The 19,595-nt window shown below is 41.1% G+C and overlaps 1 protein-coding gene across 3 annotated transcripts in view; it reads left to right on the top strand.

The window, feature by feature from the left end:
• Positions 1–1,711: 1,711 nt before the first annotated feature.
• Positions 1,712–19,595, top strand: part of CPAP (centrosome assembly and centriole elongation protein) — a 65,583-nt gene continuing 47,699 nt past the window's right edge. The window contains exons 1-4 of one of the 3 annotated variants that reach the window (XM_081126763.1): positions 1,712–1,795; positions 2,486–2,653; positions 15,209–15,717; positions 16,260–16,383. In XM_081126763.1, coding sequence (XP_080982889.1) covers positions 15,274–15,717; positions 16,260–16,383 — 568 coding nt within the window. In that variant the 5' untranslated portion in view covers positions 1,712–1,795; positions 2,486–2,653; positions 15,209–15,273. Of the gene's footprint in view, positions 1,796–1,953; positions 2,019–2,485; positions 2,654–15,208; positions 15,718–16,259; positions 16,384–19,595 lie in introns of those variants that run through there. The other 2 variants (XM_081126765.1, XM_081126764.1) reach the window with 2 other exon arrangements.

Genomic DNA, 19,595 nt, shown 5'->3' with positions numbered 1-19,595 from the left:
TTACCCAGGAGCTTTTAAAAAGAACCAATTACCTTCCCAAGTTTTTGAGGGCTTGCACTGGGGTCCACTCCTTAGCCAACAATCTTTTCCCCAGGTTAGACAGAGAGTCCTTTATGGTTAACCACCTTTCACTGCGTTATTTTGACTTTGTTGAGCTTGTCCTTATCTACCCCCCCCACCCCGTTCCCTGCCCTGCCAAGCCATTTGACTTTACTGATTGTACACGTCCTTATCTTCCCCTACGTCCTCCACCCCCAAAATCTGTTACCCGAGAGGGGAAGGGAGGGGTGTTAATCCCCTTGTGAGAGTAGGGAAGGGCACATAATAAAAATAGAGCCATAGCTATATAATAATTATTCACCTTACAAATTATAGATAATAAGTTTTCTTACAGACCCTGGAAAACTGGAGGCTGAAACAAGGATATAAAAAGATAAGATGCCTTGGTGGGTCCATTACTCAGGAAAGACATACATTTTGAGAACAGACCAAGGACAGAACATGCTTTGATTTGGTTGCTGTGCCAGGACCCTTACCCCCTCCAGGAGTTTGCCTCAGGAACACTGACCATTCTCTGGTCCCAGGAATGGGCTGAACTGTTTCTAGCGTCACAGATGATTAGCCTCCTGGTTATTGGACTTTGAGCTCCTGAAGACCAGACTTCAGACCCTCCCCACCCCTGTCTCTGTTACACTTGTAGCTCGAAGCTGCATGTAGTTATCTTCTCCCTCACTGGTATATAATCAACCAAGTGGCAAGGGGAGTCAGAGCAAAATTTCCAGGGTGACCGACTGCTCTCCCATTTTGTTGGCATTATTGGAATAAACGCTCACATGATTCAACCCTGTCTCTGCTTAATTTGGCTCAATTAGTGACAGGTGGCCTCGAACTCCTTGTGTCTGGTATTATTTCGAGGGACAATGCTGAGATTCCTTGGGGGTGTGAAGCTGTTAGCTTCCTGGTGAAGCAAACAGGCCTCTGCTTCCCAGCTGAATATGCTTAACCATGTCTAACCCTTCCTTTGCTTTCTTTCCCATAATAATTAGCTAATTACAGTAACAGTATGACTAGCAACATGCCAGAGGAGGAAAGGTCAGGGGAGGGTCCAAACTGCATGACCAGTAATAAGCTGGGGGAGGAAAGGTCCCTACTTTTCCCCATTGCCAGGCACCCAGGGCTTTCCACCCTGGTGACCTTCTGTACCTGGCCCATCCGCCTTGCTCTGCTCATGTCTGTCTAACTGCCTACCACAAAGCGAAGTACAAATCGGTTGTTACAGAATATTCATGGGGATATAAAGTACAGCATAGGGAATATAGTCAATATTCTAAAACTATGTATGGTGACGTATGGTAATGAGATCAGGATGATCACTTAGTAAGTTATATAATGTTTAATTACTGGGGTGTCCACCTGAAACTAATATAATAATGTATGTCAACTGTAATTGAAAAATAAAAAGTAATTTTAAAACTAGTGCAGCCAAGTGCCTCCCCTCCCCCCCTTACCCTACAAGTTATACTCAGCCAAAGCAAAAACAATGACAAAGAGTCAAGCCTCCCAAATAGGCCTATGGTAAGCAAAAGTCCCCTCCCTCCAGCTTTACAGGCCTCACCAGAGTAATTAGCTAGGCCTCTGCCACCCTGGCCGGCTTCCCTCTCTAAATGCTTTCATAATTTTCATAGTGGAGGGACTTCCGGTCTATGCCGGAAGTTCAGTCTAGGAACGGTTTTTTTTCTACGACCGGCGCTCTCAGCTGCCCGGGATGGGAAGACGCCCTGTTGGAATCCCCTAGGTAACGTCTCCTGCTGTGACGCTGCTGGGAATGGTAGTTTGCGTTAGGCTGGCAGTGCTCGAGCTCAGGTGCAGAGGGGCTGGAGGTCACTACATTTCCCAGGAGCCCTTGGTTCGGGGACGGGGCTTCCTCATAGGCGGTGTTTGTGGCGGCTCTTTCGTAAATGCTACGGCTACTCTATCTTTGGTTTGAGCCCACCGAGAGGCTTGGGGACTTCGGAGAGGTAATATGTGGGCGAAGGGGCGGGCCGGGGGGGGGGGGGGGGGGCAGGGGGGGTTTCGACTCTCTGCACCTGAGAGGGCGCGCAGCGCGCGGGAGGACTCGCTTCCGTCCGGGGGGCGCAAGGCGTCGTCGGGTGGTGGCCAATACCTGTTACAGGTTAACGGGGTTTCGTGGGGAGCCGCCGTTTGTCCCCGCGGAGGTGTTGGAGGTACTCTAAGCTGCTGTTAACCTTGGGGACTCAGCTCCAGGAGAGTGTACAGCGGTGTTGCTTCCTGTCCTCCACGAGGGCTGGTCTCCATCAGTCTGGTTAGGTCCTTGTCTTTAAAGGTCTGCTGTGGAATCGTGGCTTTCGAGGAGGTGCATTTTGGGGGACTGATAAATCATCACCTTTTCGACCAGCTAGTTACTTTTCACGGTCTGAGGGTGGTTTTGAATTAACTGAATATGTCCACTTTTTCTCTGCTGCAGAAAACGGAGCATAGATATTTTCTTTCTGTTTTTAACATCTCCAAAAAAGTCATTTTACATTAATGTTATGGAAGTTAAAGAGAGTGATACAAATGTCTCATGGACCGGAAGGTGACTTAATAATTTCTTCATTTACAAACCTCATCAAGCAGTCATTACACTTATGAGGTAAGTCAGCCAAAAGCTTGAAGTCTGGATGAATTTTAAGATCTTCAATTTGTCCTCTTGAATATTCACAGTTTTTACATAAATAAATCCCTTCAGATAAATGTGAATTTAAATGTTTGCAATACTCGAGCATACTTGAAAAGCCTTTCCCACACTCATCACAAACATGAGGAAGATTTTTTAGTGTGTTCAATAGCAACTTGCTTGTTAACATTTTTATGAAGTCTACTAGGCAAACCACATGCTTGACATACAAAGTTTTACCAAAGGTAATTTTACTCAAGAGGCTATACTGTCCATGTTGCCCATTGTTACGTGTCTCACTTAACTGTTAATTTACATGCATGTTCATTTACCACATGGCTAGTCAAGTCTTCTGGATCATTTGTTTCATGTTCACAGAACTGACACAAATACTGTTCATCACATTTGGGAGCACAGGTATTTTCAATGTGTGTCATACAGTGCAATGAAGTGACAAGGGAAACTGCGGTCTCATTTTAGAATTCCATTAGATCCAGATTTTTGACCTAATAAAATGACACCATCTATCTTTTAGTTCTTCAGTTGCGTTAGCCATATTTCAAGTGCTCAGTAGTTATATGTGACTCGTGACTACCATATTGGACTGCACAGGTCTAAGTAATTGTACTTTTTGTTTCTCTCTTATACACTGCTCTGCATTTTTCTTTTGTCAATTAACAGTATATATTCTGTTGGGTATAGTCAATACTTCCATATCCCCACTTAATGAACTTATTCTATTTAATGGCTGCTTAATTTGAATACCATAATTAGCTGGCCCCTGTTAATGGACATTTAAGTAAATTTTAGTTTATTACAGATGTGAACTTGTGCCAATATAGCGCAAAATGCCTAGATGTGAAATTGCTGAGTCAGTTTCTGTGCATTCACAGTTTGGATAGATATTGTCAAATTGTCCCCTGAAAGGTTGTACCAGTTTACCTTTCCAGGTAATACCTTATGAAAGAGTTTCTCTTTTCTATACTGGGTGTTAATAGGTTTTAATCTTTGCCATCGTAGTATGTGAAAAATGGTATGTTGGTACTGTTTCAATTTTTATATAATTGAATGAGGATGAACACATTTTAATGCTTGGGCCTCTGTATTTCTTTTTCTGTGTATATCTTTTGTATGTTTGTTTTTCGGACACTAGGTAGGAGGCTAAATATATGTTTGTTTGCCTCCAGATTGCCATTTTTCATTTCCTTTTGGTTTATATAAATTTTGTTGTATTATATTGATAAAGCCTAGAATTATGTGTGGAAAAAAAATAGTGTGAGATGTCATTCCACTTTGGTACTGGATCTCTTGGATCTCCTCTTAAAGAAATGTCTGTGGTAGGTCTCCCCTCTCTCTATCTTTATCAGCCTACAGAAATGCTTTTATTTCTTCTGTCTTTTATAAAAAAAATTATCTTTATTATTTAAAGTATTACAGATGTCCTCCCCCCCCCCCCCCCCGCCATTGACCCCCTCCAACTGCTCCTGCCCACTCCCCAGGCCTTCCCTGCACTATTGTCTGTCCATGGGCAATGCATACATGCATATGAGTTCTTTGGTTAATCTCTTCCTGTCCTGCTACCCCCTTCCCTCTGAAATACTTCAGTCTGTTGCATATTTCAGTGTCTTTTGATCTATTTTGTTCATTAGATTCCACATATAAGTGAGATCATGTAATACTTGTCTTTCTCTGACTGGCTTATTTCACTTAGCATGATACTCTGCAGGTCCCTCCATGCTGTCTCAAAGGGTTAGAGATACTTCTCTTTTACAGCTTCATAGTATTCCATTGTGTAAATGTACCACAGTTTTTTTGTTTGTTTTTAATCCTCACCGAGAATAATTTCCCCCCCATTGCTTTTTAGAGAGAGTGGAATGGAGAGAGGGAAGGGGGAGAGAGAGAGAGAGAGATCGATTGGTTGCCTCCTGCACCTGCCCCAACTGGAGCTGAGGATCAAGCCTGCAAATGAGGTACCTGGGACCCTTCAGTCTGCAGGCAAATGCTGTAACCACAGAGTCAAACTGGCTAGGGCTGTACCACAGTTTTCTAATCCATTCATCTACTGATGGGCACTTGGGCTGTTTCCAGATCTTAACTATTGTAAATAATGCTGCTATGAATGTAGGGGTGCATATATTCTTTCTGATTGGTGTTTCTAGCTTCTTAGGATATATTCTACAAATGGGATCACTAGGTCAAATGGCAGTTCCATTTTTAGTTTTAAGGAACCTCCATACTGTTTTCCACAGTGGCTGTACCAGTCTGCATTCCCACCAGCAGTGTACTAGGGTTCCTTTTTCTCCACATCCTCACTAACACTTGTTTGTTGATTTACTGATGATAGCCATTCTGGCATTTGTGAAGTGATACCTTGTTGTTGGTTATATTTGCATCTCTCTGATAATTAGTGACATTGAGCTTTTTTTTTTTAATCCTCACCTGAGGATATTTTTCTCATTGCTTTTCAGTGAGAGTGGAAGAGAGAGAGAGAAACATTGATGTGTGAGAGAGACACCACATCAATTGGTTGCCTCCTGCACTTGCCCCGACTGGGCCTGGGATGGAGCCTGCAACCCAGTTACATGCCCTTGGCTGGAACTGAACCTGGAACCCTTCCGTCCCCGGGCTGACTTTCTAACCACTAAGCCAAACCATCCAGGGTAGAGCATTTTTTTCATATGTCTCTTGGCCGCTTGTATGTCGTCTTTGGAGAAGTGTCCAGGTCCTCTGCCCATTTTTTTTTTTTTTTAATTTTTATATATGTCTTTATTGATTTCAGAGAGAGGAAAGGAGAGGGGGAGAGAGATAGAAACACCCACGATGAGAGAGTCATTGGGGATTGAGCCCTCAACCTGAGCATGTGCCCTGACTGGGAATCGAACCTCGATCTCCTGGATCCTAGTTCGATGCCCAACCGCTGAGCCGTGCCCGGCTGGGCGTCTGCCCATTTTTTTAATTGTAAACTATACTTTGTAATATAGTTTGATATCTGGTATGGTGATCCCTCCAACTTTGTTCTCTCTTTTGTTGAGTTGTGTGAATACTTTGTATATTTTGGAAATGAACCCCTTATCACATGTATCATTGGCAAATATGTTCTCCCATGCACTGGAATCCCTTTTCATTTTGTTGCTTGCTAGTTTCTTTTGCTCTGCAGAAGTATTTTATTTTGATGTAGTCCCATTTGTTTCTTCTCTCCTTTGTTTCTCTTGCCCTAGGCATAGTATCTGAAAATTCTGCTACATGAGATGTCTGATATTTTGCTGCGTATGTTTTCTTCTAGGACTTTTATGGTTTCACGACTTATTTAAGTCTTTTATCCATTTTGAGTTCATTCTTGTGTATGGTGTAAGTTGGTAGTCTAGTTTCATTTTTTTGCATGTACCTGTCCAGATTTCCCAACACCATTTATTGAAGAAACTGTCTTTACTCCATTGTATGCCTCTTGCTTCCTTTGTCAAATATCAATTGACCGTAATGGTGTGGGTCAATTTCCTGGGGTCTCTGTTCTGTTCCATTGATCTATATGCCTGTTCTTGTGCTGGTACCAGACTGTTTTGATTACAGTGGCTTTGTAATATAGTTTGATATCTGGTATTGTGATCCCTCCAACTTGATCCTTCTTTCTTAAGATTGCTGTGGCTATTCATGGTCTTCTTTGGTTCCATATAAATTTTTTGAGTAATTGTTTTAGATCTGTGAAATATGCCATTGGTATTTTGATAGGGATTGCATTGAATGTATAGATTACTTTGGGCAGTATGGACATTTTAATGATATTAGTTCTACCAGTCCGTGAACACGGTATATTCTTCCACGTGTTTATATCTTTTGTCTCTTTTTTCAATGTCCTGTAGTTTTCCAAGTACAGGTCTTTTGCCTCCTTGGTTAAGTTTATTCCTAAGTATCTTAATTTATTTGTTACAGTGGTAAATGGGATTTTTTTTTTTAGTTTCTCTGTCTGAGAGTTCATTAGTGGTGTATAAAAATGCCATTGATTTCTGGGTGTTAATTTTGTATCTTGCTACATTGCTGAATTTATTTATTAAATCTAGTAATTTTTTTGGTGGAGTCTTTAAGGCTTTCTGTGTACAATATCATGTCATCTGCAAATAATGACAGTTTTGCATCCTTTCCAATATGGATGCCTTTTATTTTTTCTTCTTGTCTGAGTGCTGTGGCTAGGGCTTCTAGTACTATGTTGAGTGCAAGTGGTGAAAGTAGACACCCATCTTGCTCCTGTTCTTCGGGGAAGTGGTTTTAGTTTTTACCCATTGAGTATGATGTTGACTGTAGGTTTGTCATATATGCCTTTTTATGTTGCAGTGTGATTCCTCTATTCCCACCCTTGTGTTGGATTTTGTTGAATGCCTTTTCTGCATCTATTTATATGATCATGTGATTTTGGTCATTCAATTTATGTAATGTTTCACATTTATTTATTTACTTATTTATTTCCTCACCCGAGGATATTTGTTCCATTGCTTTTTCAGAGAGAGTGGAAGTAAGAGGGGGAGAGAGAGAGAGAGAGAGAGAGAGAGAGATAGGTACTGATGTGAGAGAGACACATTGATTGGTTGCCTTCCGCATGTTGTGCCCTGACCATGGCTGGGGATCAAGCCTGCAGTTGAGGTGCACGCCCTTGACTGGAGTCAATCTGGGATCCTTTAGTCCACAGGCTGACGCTCTTACCACTGAGCCACACTGGTCAGGACTCACATTTATTGATTTGCAAATATTGTACCAACCTTGCATACCTGGAATAAATCCAACTTGGTCATGGTATATGATATTTTTAACATATTGCTGGATCCAATTGGCTAATACTTTGTTGAGGCTTTTAACATCTGTGTTCATCAGGGATATTGGCCTGTAATTCTCTTTCTTTGTAGTGTCTTTATCTGGTTTTGGAATTAGGATAATGCTGGCCTTGTGGAAAGAGCTTGGAAATGTTCCTTCCTCTTGGATTTTTTGGAGTAGTTTGAGGAGTATAGGTGTTAGTTGTCCTTGAATATTTGGTAAAACTAATGTGAAGTCATCTGTAACAGGGCTTTTGTTTGATGGGAGTTTTTTGGTTAGTGCTTCAATTTCATTAGTTGTTTTTGGTCTATTCAGAGTTTCTGCTTCTTCCTGATTCAGTTTTGGAAGATTGTATTTTTCTAGGAGTTTGTCCATTTCGTCCAGGTTGTCCAACTTGTTCGCATATAGTTCATAGTATTTTCTTACAATCCTTTGTATTTCTGTAGTGTTATTTGTTACTTCACTCTTTCATTTCTGACTTTTATCTATTTGGGTCCTCTTTCTTTGTTTCTTGATGAATCTGGCTAAAGGTTCATCAATCTTGTTTATCTTTTGAAAGAACCTCTTGGTTTCATTGATCTTTTGTATTTTTTTTAGTCTCTATGTTATTTATTTCTGCTCTGGTCTTTATTATTTCCTTCCTTCTACTTTGGGCTTTTCTAGTTGTTGTCTTTCTAATTCTTTAAGTTGTAGGTTTAGATAGTTTATTAGAAGTTTTTCTTGTTTCTTGAGGTAGGCCTGTAGTGCTACGAATTTCCCTCTCAGGACTGCTTTTGCTGTGTCCCACAGATTTTGGATTGTTGTGTGTTTATTTTCTTTTTTTTTGGGGGGGAAGTTTTTGATTTCTTCCTTGAGCTCATTGGTAACCCATGCATTGGTTAAGAACATGCTGTTTAGCTTCCATGTGTTTGAATGTTTTGGGGTGTCTTTATTGTAGTTGATTTATAATTTCATGCCATTGTGATCTGAGAAGACGCTTGATATGATTTCAACCTTTTTTTTTTTTTTTTTAATCCTAACCTGAGGATATTTTTTCCATTGCTTTTCGGAGAGATTGGAAGTGGTGCAGGGCAGGGGGAGAGAAAAAAAGAAAGAGAAACATCAGTGTGAGAGAGACACATTGATTGGTTGCCTCCCACGTGCACCCCAACCTGGGGCCAGGGTTCAGCCTGCAACCAAGGTATGTGCCCTTGACTGGAATTGAGCCCAGGACCCTTCGGTCGCAGGCCAACGCTCTAATCGGTGAGCTAAACTGGTAGGGCTATTTCAGTCTTCTTGAATTCATAGAGACTTAGTTTGTGTCCTAACATGTGGTCTGCCTTTGAGAATGTCCCATGCACCCTTTAGAAGAATGAGTATTCTGCAGGTTTGGGGTGAAATGTTCTGTAAATGTCAATTAAATCCATGTGATATAGTATGCCATTTAGGGTCTCTTGTTAATTTTTTGTTTAAAAGATCTATCCATTGATGTCAGTGGGGTGTTAAAGTCCCCTACTGTGGTTGTATTACTGTCATTTTCTCCTTTAAAATCCTCCAGAAGTTTTTTTAATATATTTGGTTGCTCCTGTATTGGATGCATATATGTTTACCAGTGTTATATCCTCTTGTTGGTCAATCCTTTCAGTATTATGTAGTGGCCTTCTTTGTCTCCTGTTATGGCCTTTGTTTTGAAGTCTGTTTTTTTCATATATAAGTATTGCTATCCCAGCTTTTTTTTTTTTTTTCATTTCCATTTGCATGGAAATAAAAGTTTCCATTCCTTCACTTCATCCTGTATGAGTCTTGTTTTGAGGTGGTTTTCTTGCAGACAGCATATATATGGGTGATGTTTTCTTATCTATTCAACTACCGTTTGACTTTTGATTGGAGCATTTAAGCCATTTACATTTAAGGTTATTATTGATAGGTACTTATTTGTTGCCATTTTTATTCTTTATGCCTGTGTTGTCCCCCCCCCCTTCTCTCTCTGTGTCGTCGTCTTACAACAGTCCCTTTAGCGTTTCTTCCAGTGCTGGTTTGGTGGTAATAAACTTTTAGTTCTTTTTTTTAGTCTGGGAAGCTCTTCATTTCACCTTCAGTTTTGAAGGATATTCTTGCTGGATCAAGTAGTCCCAGATTCAGTCCCTTGCTTTTCATTACTTTGTATACTTCATGCACTCCCTTCTGGCCTGAAATGTTTCTATTGAGAAATCAGCTGAGAGTCTAATGGGAGTTCCCTTGTAGGTAGCCTTTTCTCTCTCACAGCATTTAAGATTCTTTCTTTGTCTTTAACGTTTGCCATTTTAATTATGATGTGGCTAGGTGTGGGTCTTTTGGGGTTCATCTTTATTGGGACTCTCTGTGTTTCCTGAACTTGAGTAAATTTTCCTTCACCAGGTTAGGGAAATTTTCTGTTATTATTTCTTCAAATAGGTTCTCTATTCCTTGCTCAGATTCTTCTCTTTCCGTTAACCCTATGATGAGGATGTTGTTGTGTTTCATGTTCTACCAAAGTTCCCTTAATCTCTCCTGCTTTTTAAGTTTTTTCCAATTGCTTCTCTGAATGGGTTTTTTTCCCTACCTTGTCTTGTCTTATAATTTGCTGATTTGGTCCTCTGCCTCTTCTAGTCTACTGTTCGTTCCTTCCAGGGTATTCTTTTTTTTTTTTCCTAAATATATCTTCATTGATTTCAGAGAGAGGAAGGGGGAGGGAGAGAGAGCGAGCTAGAAACATCAGTGATGAGAGAGAGTCATTGATTGGCTGCCTCTTGCACGCCCCTGACTGGGAATCGAGCCCGCAACCCAGGCATGTGCCCTGACAGGGAATCAAACCTTGGATCCTAGGTTGATGCTCAACCACTGAGCCATGTCTGTCCATGCCAGGGTATTCTTTACTTCAGCTATGTCATTCTTCATTTCCGCTTGATTCTTATTCATGGTTTCTACCTCTTTTTTTTTTTTTTTATGCTGGTGTAGTTCTCATTAGGTTTCATACAGTTCTCAGTAAGTTGCTTGTAGTTCTCACTAAGTTGTTTGAGCACCCTCATAACCATTACTTCGAATTCTCTAACTGACAAATTGCTTGCCTGCATTTCATTTAGTTCCTTTTCTGGCGATCCCTCCTTTGCTTTCTTTTGGGGGTTGTTTCTTTGTGTCTCCATTTTTGCTGTCTCTTTGTATTTATTTCTGTGTACTCCTGTGCCTCCCAGTTCGTGGAGTGGTCTTAAATGCCCCTGTCTATGTTATTTGGGTTCTCCAGTTGTAACTGTGTCTTGAATGATGTTGTTCCATTTGTGGATGGAATCTCCTCTCAGGGTGGCTTACTGTGGGGCTCACCCCTGACCATGTCGTGTGAACTGTTGTGGAGGTGCAGTCTCTAGCTATTTTCTGTCCTTCCTTTATATAAATCTCCTCAGCTGGACCTCAGTTGGTAATTCTGGGTGAATGTTCCCCAATTTAGTTTTATTTTCAGTCTGGCCCTGGGAGGAGATGCAAGAAAGGTCTGCCTATTCAGTTACCATCTTCTCTGCGTCTCTTCTGCCCTTTTTTTTTAATCCTCACCCCAGGATATATTTTTACTGGTTTTTTGAGAGAGGGGAAGGGAGAGAAAAAAACAATTGATGTGAGAGAGAAACATTGATTGGTTGCCTCCCGTACATGCTCTGGCTGGGAATCTAACCTGCCATCTTTTGGTGTATTGAATGATGCTCCAACCGAGTTACACACATGAGGGCTATTTCATCTGTCTTAAAAAATATACATCTCTCTTCTTCCTGCTTCCCTATGCAGCTATTTATTTCCTTCCCTTTATAACAAAACTCATGGAATGAACTATACTCACTGTCTCTAGTTTCTTTCATGTATCCTCTCCATTCAGGCTTTTGCCTCTTCCCCTCAGCTGCTTTCAAGTTATGACCTTTGCTTTGCTAAATTCTAAGGTCAGTTCTCAGTTTCCCCACCTCTTTATCTGTTAATAGCATTGACATCTCCCCTTATTCCTTGAGATGCTTTCTTCATTCACTTGGCTTCAAGGACACTACAGTTTTTACATCTCTTTTTTTGTCTATGCACATTCCCTTTGTGGTTTCATCCAGAGTATGTGGTTTCATACCATCTTCATGCTGAGGATACCCACATTTGCCCTTCACAGACTTGGCCTCCATGAATTACATTCTTGTGTGTCCAGCTACCTATATGATGTGTCTCCTGGGATGTCTGATAGGTATCTTAAAATGTCCTAAATTCATCTCTGAACTCTCCCCCAAACCTGTTTCATCCCTAGTTTTCTTCATTTCAGTTAATGCAACTCTGTTCTTTCAGTTGCTCAACCAGAAAATTTTAAGGAATAAAGGGGAGGATCCCAGTAACCTCTGGAGGTTTCATAGTCCTTAAAGGAGTAGTAGTAGTTTATATAGTCTCATCATATGAGGCCCAAATTGGTACTTTAAAAAAAAAAAAAAATTATTGATTAATTGGTTTTTAGAGAGGAAGGGGGGGGGAGAGAGAAAGAGAAACATTGATTTGTTGTTTCACTTATTTATGCATTTATTGGTTGCTTCTTGTACGTGCCGAGTGGAGGTCAAACCTACAACCTTGGCGTTATCTGGCTCTTTTTTTTTTACATTTATCATACCATGAATTCATAGGGAGTGGGTTCTAGCAGCTCAGGCTCCTTTTCATTGGTTCTCAAAAAGAGTGTGCGTCTCTGGGTAGAGTAGGCTGGTGCTTCAGTTGAACCCAAGTACCTTTCTCTTTGGATTCCTTGTTCTGGTAATTTTCCTTCACACATTTCAGGAAGCTATCTTAGCTCTTACAGTGTTCAATATACTTAATATGTACATTAATTCTTTCTATTTTTTCGGTTAATCCTCACCTGAGGATATTTTTTCCATTGATTTTTGGAGAGAGTGAGGGAGAGAGTGAGAAATATTGATGTGTTGCTTCCCGCGTGTGCACTGCCTGGGGCTAGGGATCGAACCTGCAACCCAGGTACATGCTCTTGACCAGGAATCAAACCCATAACCCTTCTGTGTGCAGGCTGACACTCTAACCACTGTGCCATACTGGCTAGGGCTACATTAGTTGTCTTGACAGGAATCTTGCTGTTTAACTTGTTTGTTTACAGCAGTGCCCACTGTATGTATGCTGGGTGACACTGTAGACTCTTCTAGTTTTGCCATGATAACATTTGTGGGGTATTTCTTTTCTTGGTTAATCCTCATTCGAGGATATTTTTTCCTTTGATTTTTAGAGAAAGTGGAATGGAGGGAGTGAGGGGGGAGAGAGAGAGAGAGAGAAACATCGATGTGAGGAGGAACACACTGATTGGTTGCCTCCCGCATGTGCCCCAACTGGGGCTGGGGATCAAACCTGCAATCCAGGTATGTGACCTTGACTGGGAATCGAACCCACGACCCTTTGGTGCGCTGGCAGTGCTCTAACCACTTAGCCACACTGGCCAGGGCTGAGGCATTCCTTTTTGAACAGTGTCCATTCCCTTGATGTCTACAGTATCACCTTTCTTGTAGATTGGCATGTATGTGGTGAAAGGAACAACTCCCATGTTTTCTTAAAGGCCTCTAGATAACATATAGTGGGTGCCTTTCCACTTTCCCTTTGTGTTAGTCATTTTGGTGAATTACTGGAAGATGACATTTCTGGCCAAAAGGAGGGCCAGAATTGGGCACTTTTTATGGTGGATGAAGGGACTATAGTCTAGAAATAGAAAAGAACAAGATGGAAAACACATTATCTACTTCCAGGCTCAGTGGTATAAGGGTATGGGCGCCATAGGGAGACGTGCTCTCAGGAAAGTGAGAGAAGAGGTTAAGGATAATAGGAGATTTTGCCGGTGGTGGACAGTGAGTGTTTTTGCACTGGAGATGCTTGGGAGATAGAGACAGAATTAAAGCATATGTGTGGGAATTTGCATATGAGATAAAGGGTGGTTTGGGATTCAGAGCCTTTTTGTGATGACTGATGTAAATAGGTTTAAACACATGAGATTAATCCTGGAGAATTGAAGGTGGATAGTGGTGATGGGGACTATGAGAAGTGGGATTCTGAAGGAATTGGCATGGGGGGAGGCGTTTTGCAGATGAAGGTTATGAAGTGGCTAGGTCTGACTCTGCCCCTTATAGCTGTACCACTCGCTCCCTCTCCTCTGCCAGATCCTTAATTTTTTTTTTTTTTTTAAATATATCTTTTTTGATTTCAGAGAGAGGAAAGGAGAGGGAGAGAGAGAGAGATAGAAACATCAATGATGAGAGAGTCATTGATCAGCTGCAGCCCGCAACCCAGGCATGTGCCCTAACTGGGAATCGAACCCTGATCGCCTGGATCCTAGGTCGACGCTCAACCACTGAGCCACGCCCGGCTGGGCCAGATCCTTAATTTTATCCTCTAAGTGAGGACTCCTTGTTCACGCTATCTAAATGTGCAGTCTCCTTCCCCTACATGGCCTTTATTTTTCTCTTTAGTACTTATTACTATTTAACATTGTGTAATTTACTTTTATGTATGTGTATTTTCACCACTAGACTAGATTGACTGATTAACTGCTATATATATACCCATCCTAAAACAATGTCTAGCACAGAGTAAGAAAATAAATACTTGTTGAGGAAAATCAGACATACAAAGGAGGAACGGCTTATGTTCTTTGCGATGTCCCGTTTACATTTATTGCATTAGGAAATTGTTTATTTTAGAGTATGATTCATATAGAGTAGCTGTCGTATGGTATGAACCAGTTATTTTTTTATTCCAAAAAAAAAATCTTTATTGATTTCAGAGAGAAGAAGGGAGAGGGAGAGATAGAAACATCAATGATGAGTGAGTCATTGATTGGCTGCCTCCTGCATGCCCCACACTGGGGATTGAGCCTGCAACCCAGGCATGTGCCCTGACCCGGAATCGAACCACGATCTCCTGGATCATAGGTCGATGCTCAGCTGCTGAGTCACACCCAGCTGGGCTGAACCAGTGTTATTTTTATTGTTGAACATTGACTGAACACAAATGATACCTTATAATATTGAATTTTCAATAATATAACCTTAGTTGTGATTTAATTTAAATTAATTTTAGCAAATATTTATCAAGTTTCTTCTATTTACCTGGAATGAATGGTACTGGGCAATGGTGAATATACAGATATCTTTAAGGAACTCACAGCTGGGTAGATTATGAACACAAAAGCACGATACCACCTATAGTGGGATGAATGCCAAAGCAGTGATAACAGAGACCTCTAGGCATACAGATGAGGGACTGCCTGGTGAACGAGGGGTTAGGACATTGAAGGAGTAAGGGACAGTGGGAAGCAGTGCCAGGTAAAGCCATGGGGGGGTGAGTTTTGTCCTGGAATTAGGGAGAGCATGGGTTCCCCAGTTAGGCAGAGAAGGTATGTTGTACTAGGGCCAGAAGCATGAAAGTGCTTAATGTGGGTGTTTGATATTGAGAGTGGCTTTTTTCCCTCTTTGGTAATCGAATATCTTAGAAGGTGGTTTAACTCCCATAGTGTTAGGTCAACTGGTCTAGCACTTGTATAAAATCATCAGAATGATTAGATGAGAAGGGAACTTAGATTTTTGATCCATTGAACTTGGATTTTAAGATATTTTATCCAAGTCTTAAATATCCAGAAGCTAGTTAAAGTCTTTTGCATATGAAATATTCAAAAGCTTTTTTGTGCTGGGTCAAGGTTTGGGTAGGATATTTTTAATACTTTTTGTTGACTGTCTTCTACAGGTGTTGGAAATTAATAGCTCTTCTAGTTTTTGCATTATTTAAATACAGTAGAAAATTGGAATAAAATGTTCCTGATGCCCGCCTCTTCAGAGTTAAACAGTGGGCAGAACTTCCTAACCCAGTGGATGACCAATCCTTCTCGGGCTGGAGTCATATTAAATCGTGGATTTCCTATTTTGGAAGCAGATGAAGAGAAGCGAGCAAATGTGAACATTTCCACCAGCTTTCCTGTTAAAGCCACACAGTTCTCAAATAGCTTGAACTTTATAAGTGAAGACGATTCACTTCGTGAAGAAGAGAAGTTGGAGTCTCACAGCCCTTCTAAACTACAGTCAGATAAATCTGAAACACATGCAGTCTTTCCTTTACCTAAAGAGGGACCACAACCAGTGGCATGTCAGGATGCTCCTGGACACTGGGAAGATAACAAAAGTGACTTTATCTCAGATCTTGTGAGTGAATTCAAAGAAGTGGCTTATAAAGACCCACTTTTTAAAAAGCTTGAACAGGTACACCAGGACTTGGCCTAATATGTATTTATGTTATTGGAAGTTTTTGTCTATGATGAAAGTCACCAGTTTCAGGCCCTCTTGTTTCTTCCCCTTTAATGTGAAGTACTCAAAATAACCCAATTTTGCTTTTTGTCTAATGTGAGACATTAAAGCATATTTGTTATGTAAGACATAGCATTTAAGATAATATCTCCTAGTTTCTACCTCATTTGGTAAAAACTAAATTAGAAATTGTTGACCAAATAATTAGAGGAAAAAGTTGATCATAAATGTACTGATTACCTACTATATTTTAAGAATCAAAGGATTTATTTGACTTTTTCTGTTTTTTAGTTGAGAGAGTCAATATGGTTTCCATTATAAAAATTGGATTTTAGAGTTTTAGTGGCAGATTTAGTTACTTTGAGATCCCTCTTTGAAACTCTTTATTAGGGAAGATGTAAGAAGGGAGATGGGAGGGATTAAAATAAAGGTAAAGAGCGAAGGTTCATAAAGAAATGTAAAGTTAGTTTAATAAAGTTAATTTTATATTTAAAAAGCTGAAAGAGGTGCAGCAGAAGAAGCAGGAACAACTGAAGAGGCAACAGTTGGAGCAACTGCAAAGACTCATGGAAGAGCAAGAAAAGCTGCTCACTATGGTGTCTGGGCAGCACACACTCTCAGGTATTTTTTGCTTACATAGGACTTCCAATTAGTACAATGATTGGCAGTTACACACATTTCTTACCATGAATTGTTTGACAGGTTATTTCTACTATTCTCTATCATATGTTGCAAATTCCAGTTTCTTAGAGGCTAGGCAGATAATTGAAACAGTGGTGGTGTAAACTAATTGGGACAAGTGAAAGCTGTGCCATTCTGGAACATTTGTATCCTTAAAGACATTCACATTTACTTATAAAATAAAATTTAAAGAAGACTTAGTAGAATAAAAGATCCAGAACCAAAGCTGGCCTAAGGCTCCTGGTTTATATATTATAGCTGATGAATGAAAAACTGCTCTGGATTGTAGGGGTAAATATGTGTGGAGGCCACTCTACTCAGCTAAAGAACCATACTAGAAACATTTCTTTGTTTAGCGGATGACAGAATTCTTTTGTTATATGCTCAGTCCATAAATAGCATGATGTGCTTATCATGGGAAAAGCCTGTTGAAGTGTGTCTGGAGCAGTGGTTTTGAAAGTGTGTTTATCATACTTTATAGTAACAAAAACATTTTGATTTCAAAGAAATTTCATAAATCTGTCTTTATTGGTGTGCCTGGCATGTAACAAGAATATTTTCTATTTTGTTTATTCTATGTTAAAAAAAAAAGTGCCAGTCATGACCTGTTGCATCTCGTGATAAAATGACTAATGGATTGTGTCCCACAGTTTGAAACCCAGTGATATGGAGTTATGGGGGTCTGCTTGGTGCTACCTTTGAAGAGACACACTTTACTGATTCAAGACAGTGCTATTGTGTTCCGAGGTTGCATGGGCATTGAGAATACAAAGAAGAAAAGACAATGGCAAATGAGTGTGCAGAGTGTGGCTGGGTGGGACTTGGGAGTGGTGGGAGTGGTGAGGATGAGAATGAGGCAAATAAGAATGGTTTAGGGAGTTTAGATGTCACCAGAGATGGGATTCTTGCCGCCCCTCCCCCGAGATAGAAATCAAGAAGGGAGGCGGAACAGTTCCACAAGAAGGGGTTTACTGAAACAAACTAGAGGGAAAGGAGAAAGGGAGCACACACTAATAAAGAATATGGCTCCCCGCCCTGGCCTGTGTGGCTCAGTGGTTAGGGCGTTGACCCTTGTATCAAAGGGTTGCGGGTTTGACCCCTGGTCAAGGACATGTACCTGCGTTGCTGGTTCCATCCCTGGCCCCAATCAGGGAGTGTGCAGGAGGCAACCAGTCGATGTATCTCTTCCACATCAACGTTTCTTCTCTCCCCTTCCCTGCCTCCCTTCCACTTTCTCTAAAATTCAGTGGCTCCCCAAACTGCTGCCAGGGTCTGGCTTATATATGGCTCGGTTCTTCACTCAGGCTCAGGGTAGATTTCTTTGCTTTCCAGGAACCCTTTGGTTTTGCGGGTGGGTGTCCACCAGTGCATGTGCAGAGTGGAGCTTTTTGGGGAGTGCCTGATGAGAAACTTTAAACTTATTTAAGAGAGGCTCAAAAAATAAAAAATTGAAGAGCATTCCCATCTGTTTAACAGAGGCTCATCCTGTCTGAATTCTTAAATAAAACTTAAAAAAACCAAACCAAGTGCAGCCCTAGCCAGTTTAACTCAGTGGTTAGAGTGTCAGCCCACAGACTGAAGGGTTCCGGGTTCAATTTTGGCCAGGAGCATGTGCCTTGGTTGTAGGCTTGATCCCTGCCCTGGTCTGGGTACATGCGGGAGGCAACCAATTGGTGTGTCTCCCTCACATCCATCTTTCTCTCTTTCTCCCTTCTACTCTCTCTGAAAAGCAGTGGAAAAAATATCCTTGGCTGCGGATTAAAAAAACAACTGAGTGCATGGTGGCGATGAATACAGTGATTGCTGGCACAGTTATGTCCTGTGGTCCTGCTTTTGAGCGAAGGCACCATGAGTTTCCACTTTGCTTTTGCACTGTCAGTGCCTATGTCAGCACAGTGAAACATGCAAATACTGTCTTACTATTTTATTTTATTTTAATTTTTAAAAATATATCTTTATTGATTTCAGAGAGAGAAAAGGAGAGGGAGAGAGAGAGAGACAGAAACATCAATGATGAAAGAGTCATTGATCGAGCCCACAACCCGGGCATGCGCCCTGACCGGGAATCAAACCCCGATCGCCTGGATCCTAGGTTGATGCTCAACTGCTGAGCCACGCCCGGCCGGGCTTTATTTTAATTTTTAAAAAATATATCTTTATTGATTTCAGAGAGAGAGAAAGGGAGAGGGAGAGATAGAAACATCAATGATGAGAGAGTCCTCATTGATCTGCTGCCTCCTGCACATTCGCAACTGGGGATCGAGCCCACAACCCGGACATGTGCCCTGACCGGGAATCGAACCATGATCTCCTGGATCCTAGGTTGATGCTCAACTGCTGACCCATGCCTGGCTGGGCTGTCTTAATATTTTATGAAAATAGCTTTGACCTGTTACCTAATGTCCTGAAAGAGTCTTGGAGACCTCCAGGGGTTTATAGACCACCCTTTGAAACTGCTGCTTTGGGATATTGCTCTTTTGTCAGTGATATGTTCAGGCTGAAGTGGGATGACCATTAGTCAAAAATAATTTAAATGGGGAGAGTATTGTTATAAAATAAAGGAAGGGAAGTCGAACTGGATATTTATTGAAGATCTACGTGATGTCCAGTTTTTTTTTGTGGGCTAGGAGTGAGGTAGATAGGTGGCACAATTCTTTTATAAAACACTTTCCATCCTGTCTTCACTCTGAATTTAGTTGAAACAATTGGAGAATTAGAGGGGTAGTAGCAGGATATCAAGGGGCTGGTACAACAGGCAGGATGGCTAGTATTGTCATCTGCCCTCCAAGAGATACTGGGGAATCTCTCTTTATTGGGTTATTTGAAAAGCAGAGACTTAAGAAAGAAAACAGAAGAATAATACAGGAAATTGAGAAACTACAGAAAAGTTCAAAACAGAAAAATTGCCTATAATTCCATTGCCTGAGGATACCAAAACGTCAGTGGTAATCTGAAGGGAAGATACTTTTATATGCGGTGACACAGAGCATGACCATTAGGGAATAGTTCAGATCATTTGTAATTATCTGCATTGAAGCTGTTTAACTGTATTTGTCATGGAGCTGCAGAGCTGAGGAGTGCTTGTCACAGTTGGCACACAAGTGGTGCCTTACAGAGGTAGGCTGTGCTGCAGCTCTGCCTTGTACACACGG

The sequence above is a fragment of the Miniopterus schreibersii genome, assembly GCF_964146895.1.
Source record: "Miniopterus schreibersii genome assembly, chromosome: 2".
Classification (NCBI taxonomy): Eukaryota; Metazoa; Chordata; class Mammalia; order Chiroptera; family Miniopteridae; genus Miniopterus; species Miniopterus schreibersii.
The sequence above is the reverse complement of the archived record's forward strand: the minus strand, read 5'-3'. Positions and strand labels throughout refer to the sequence as shown.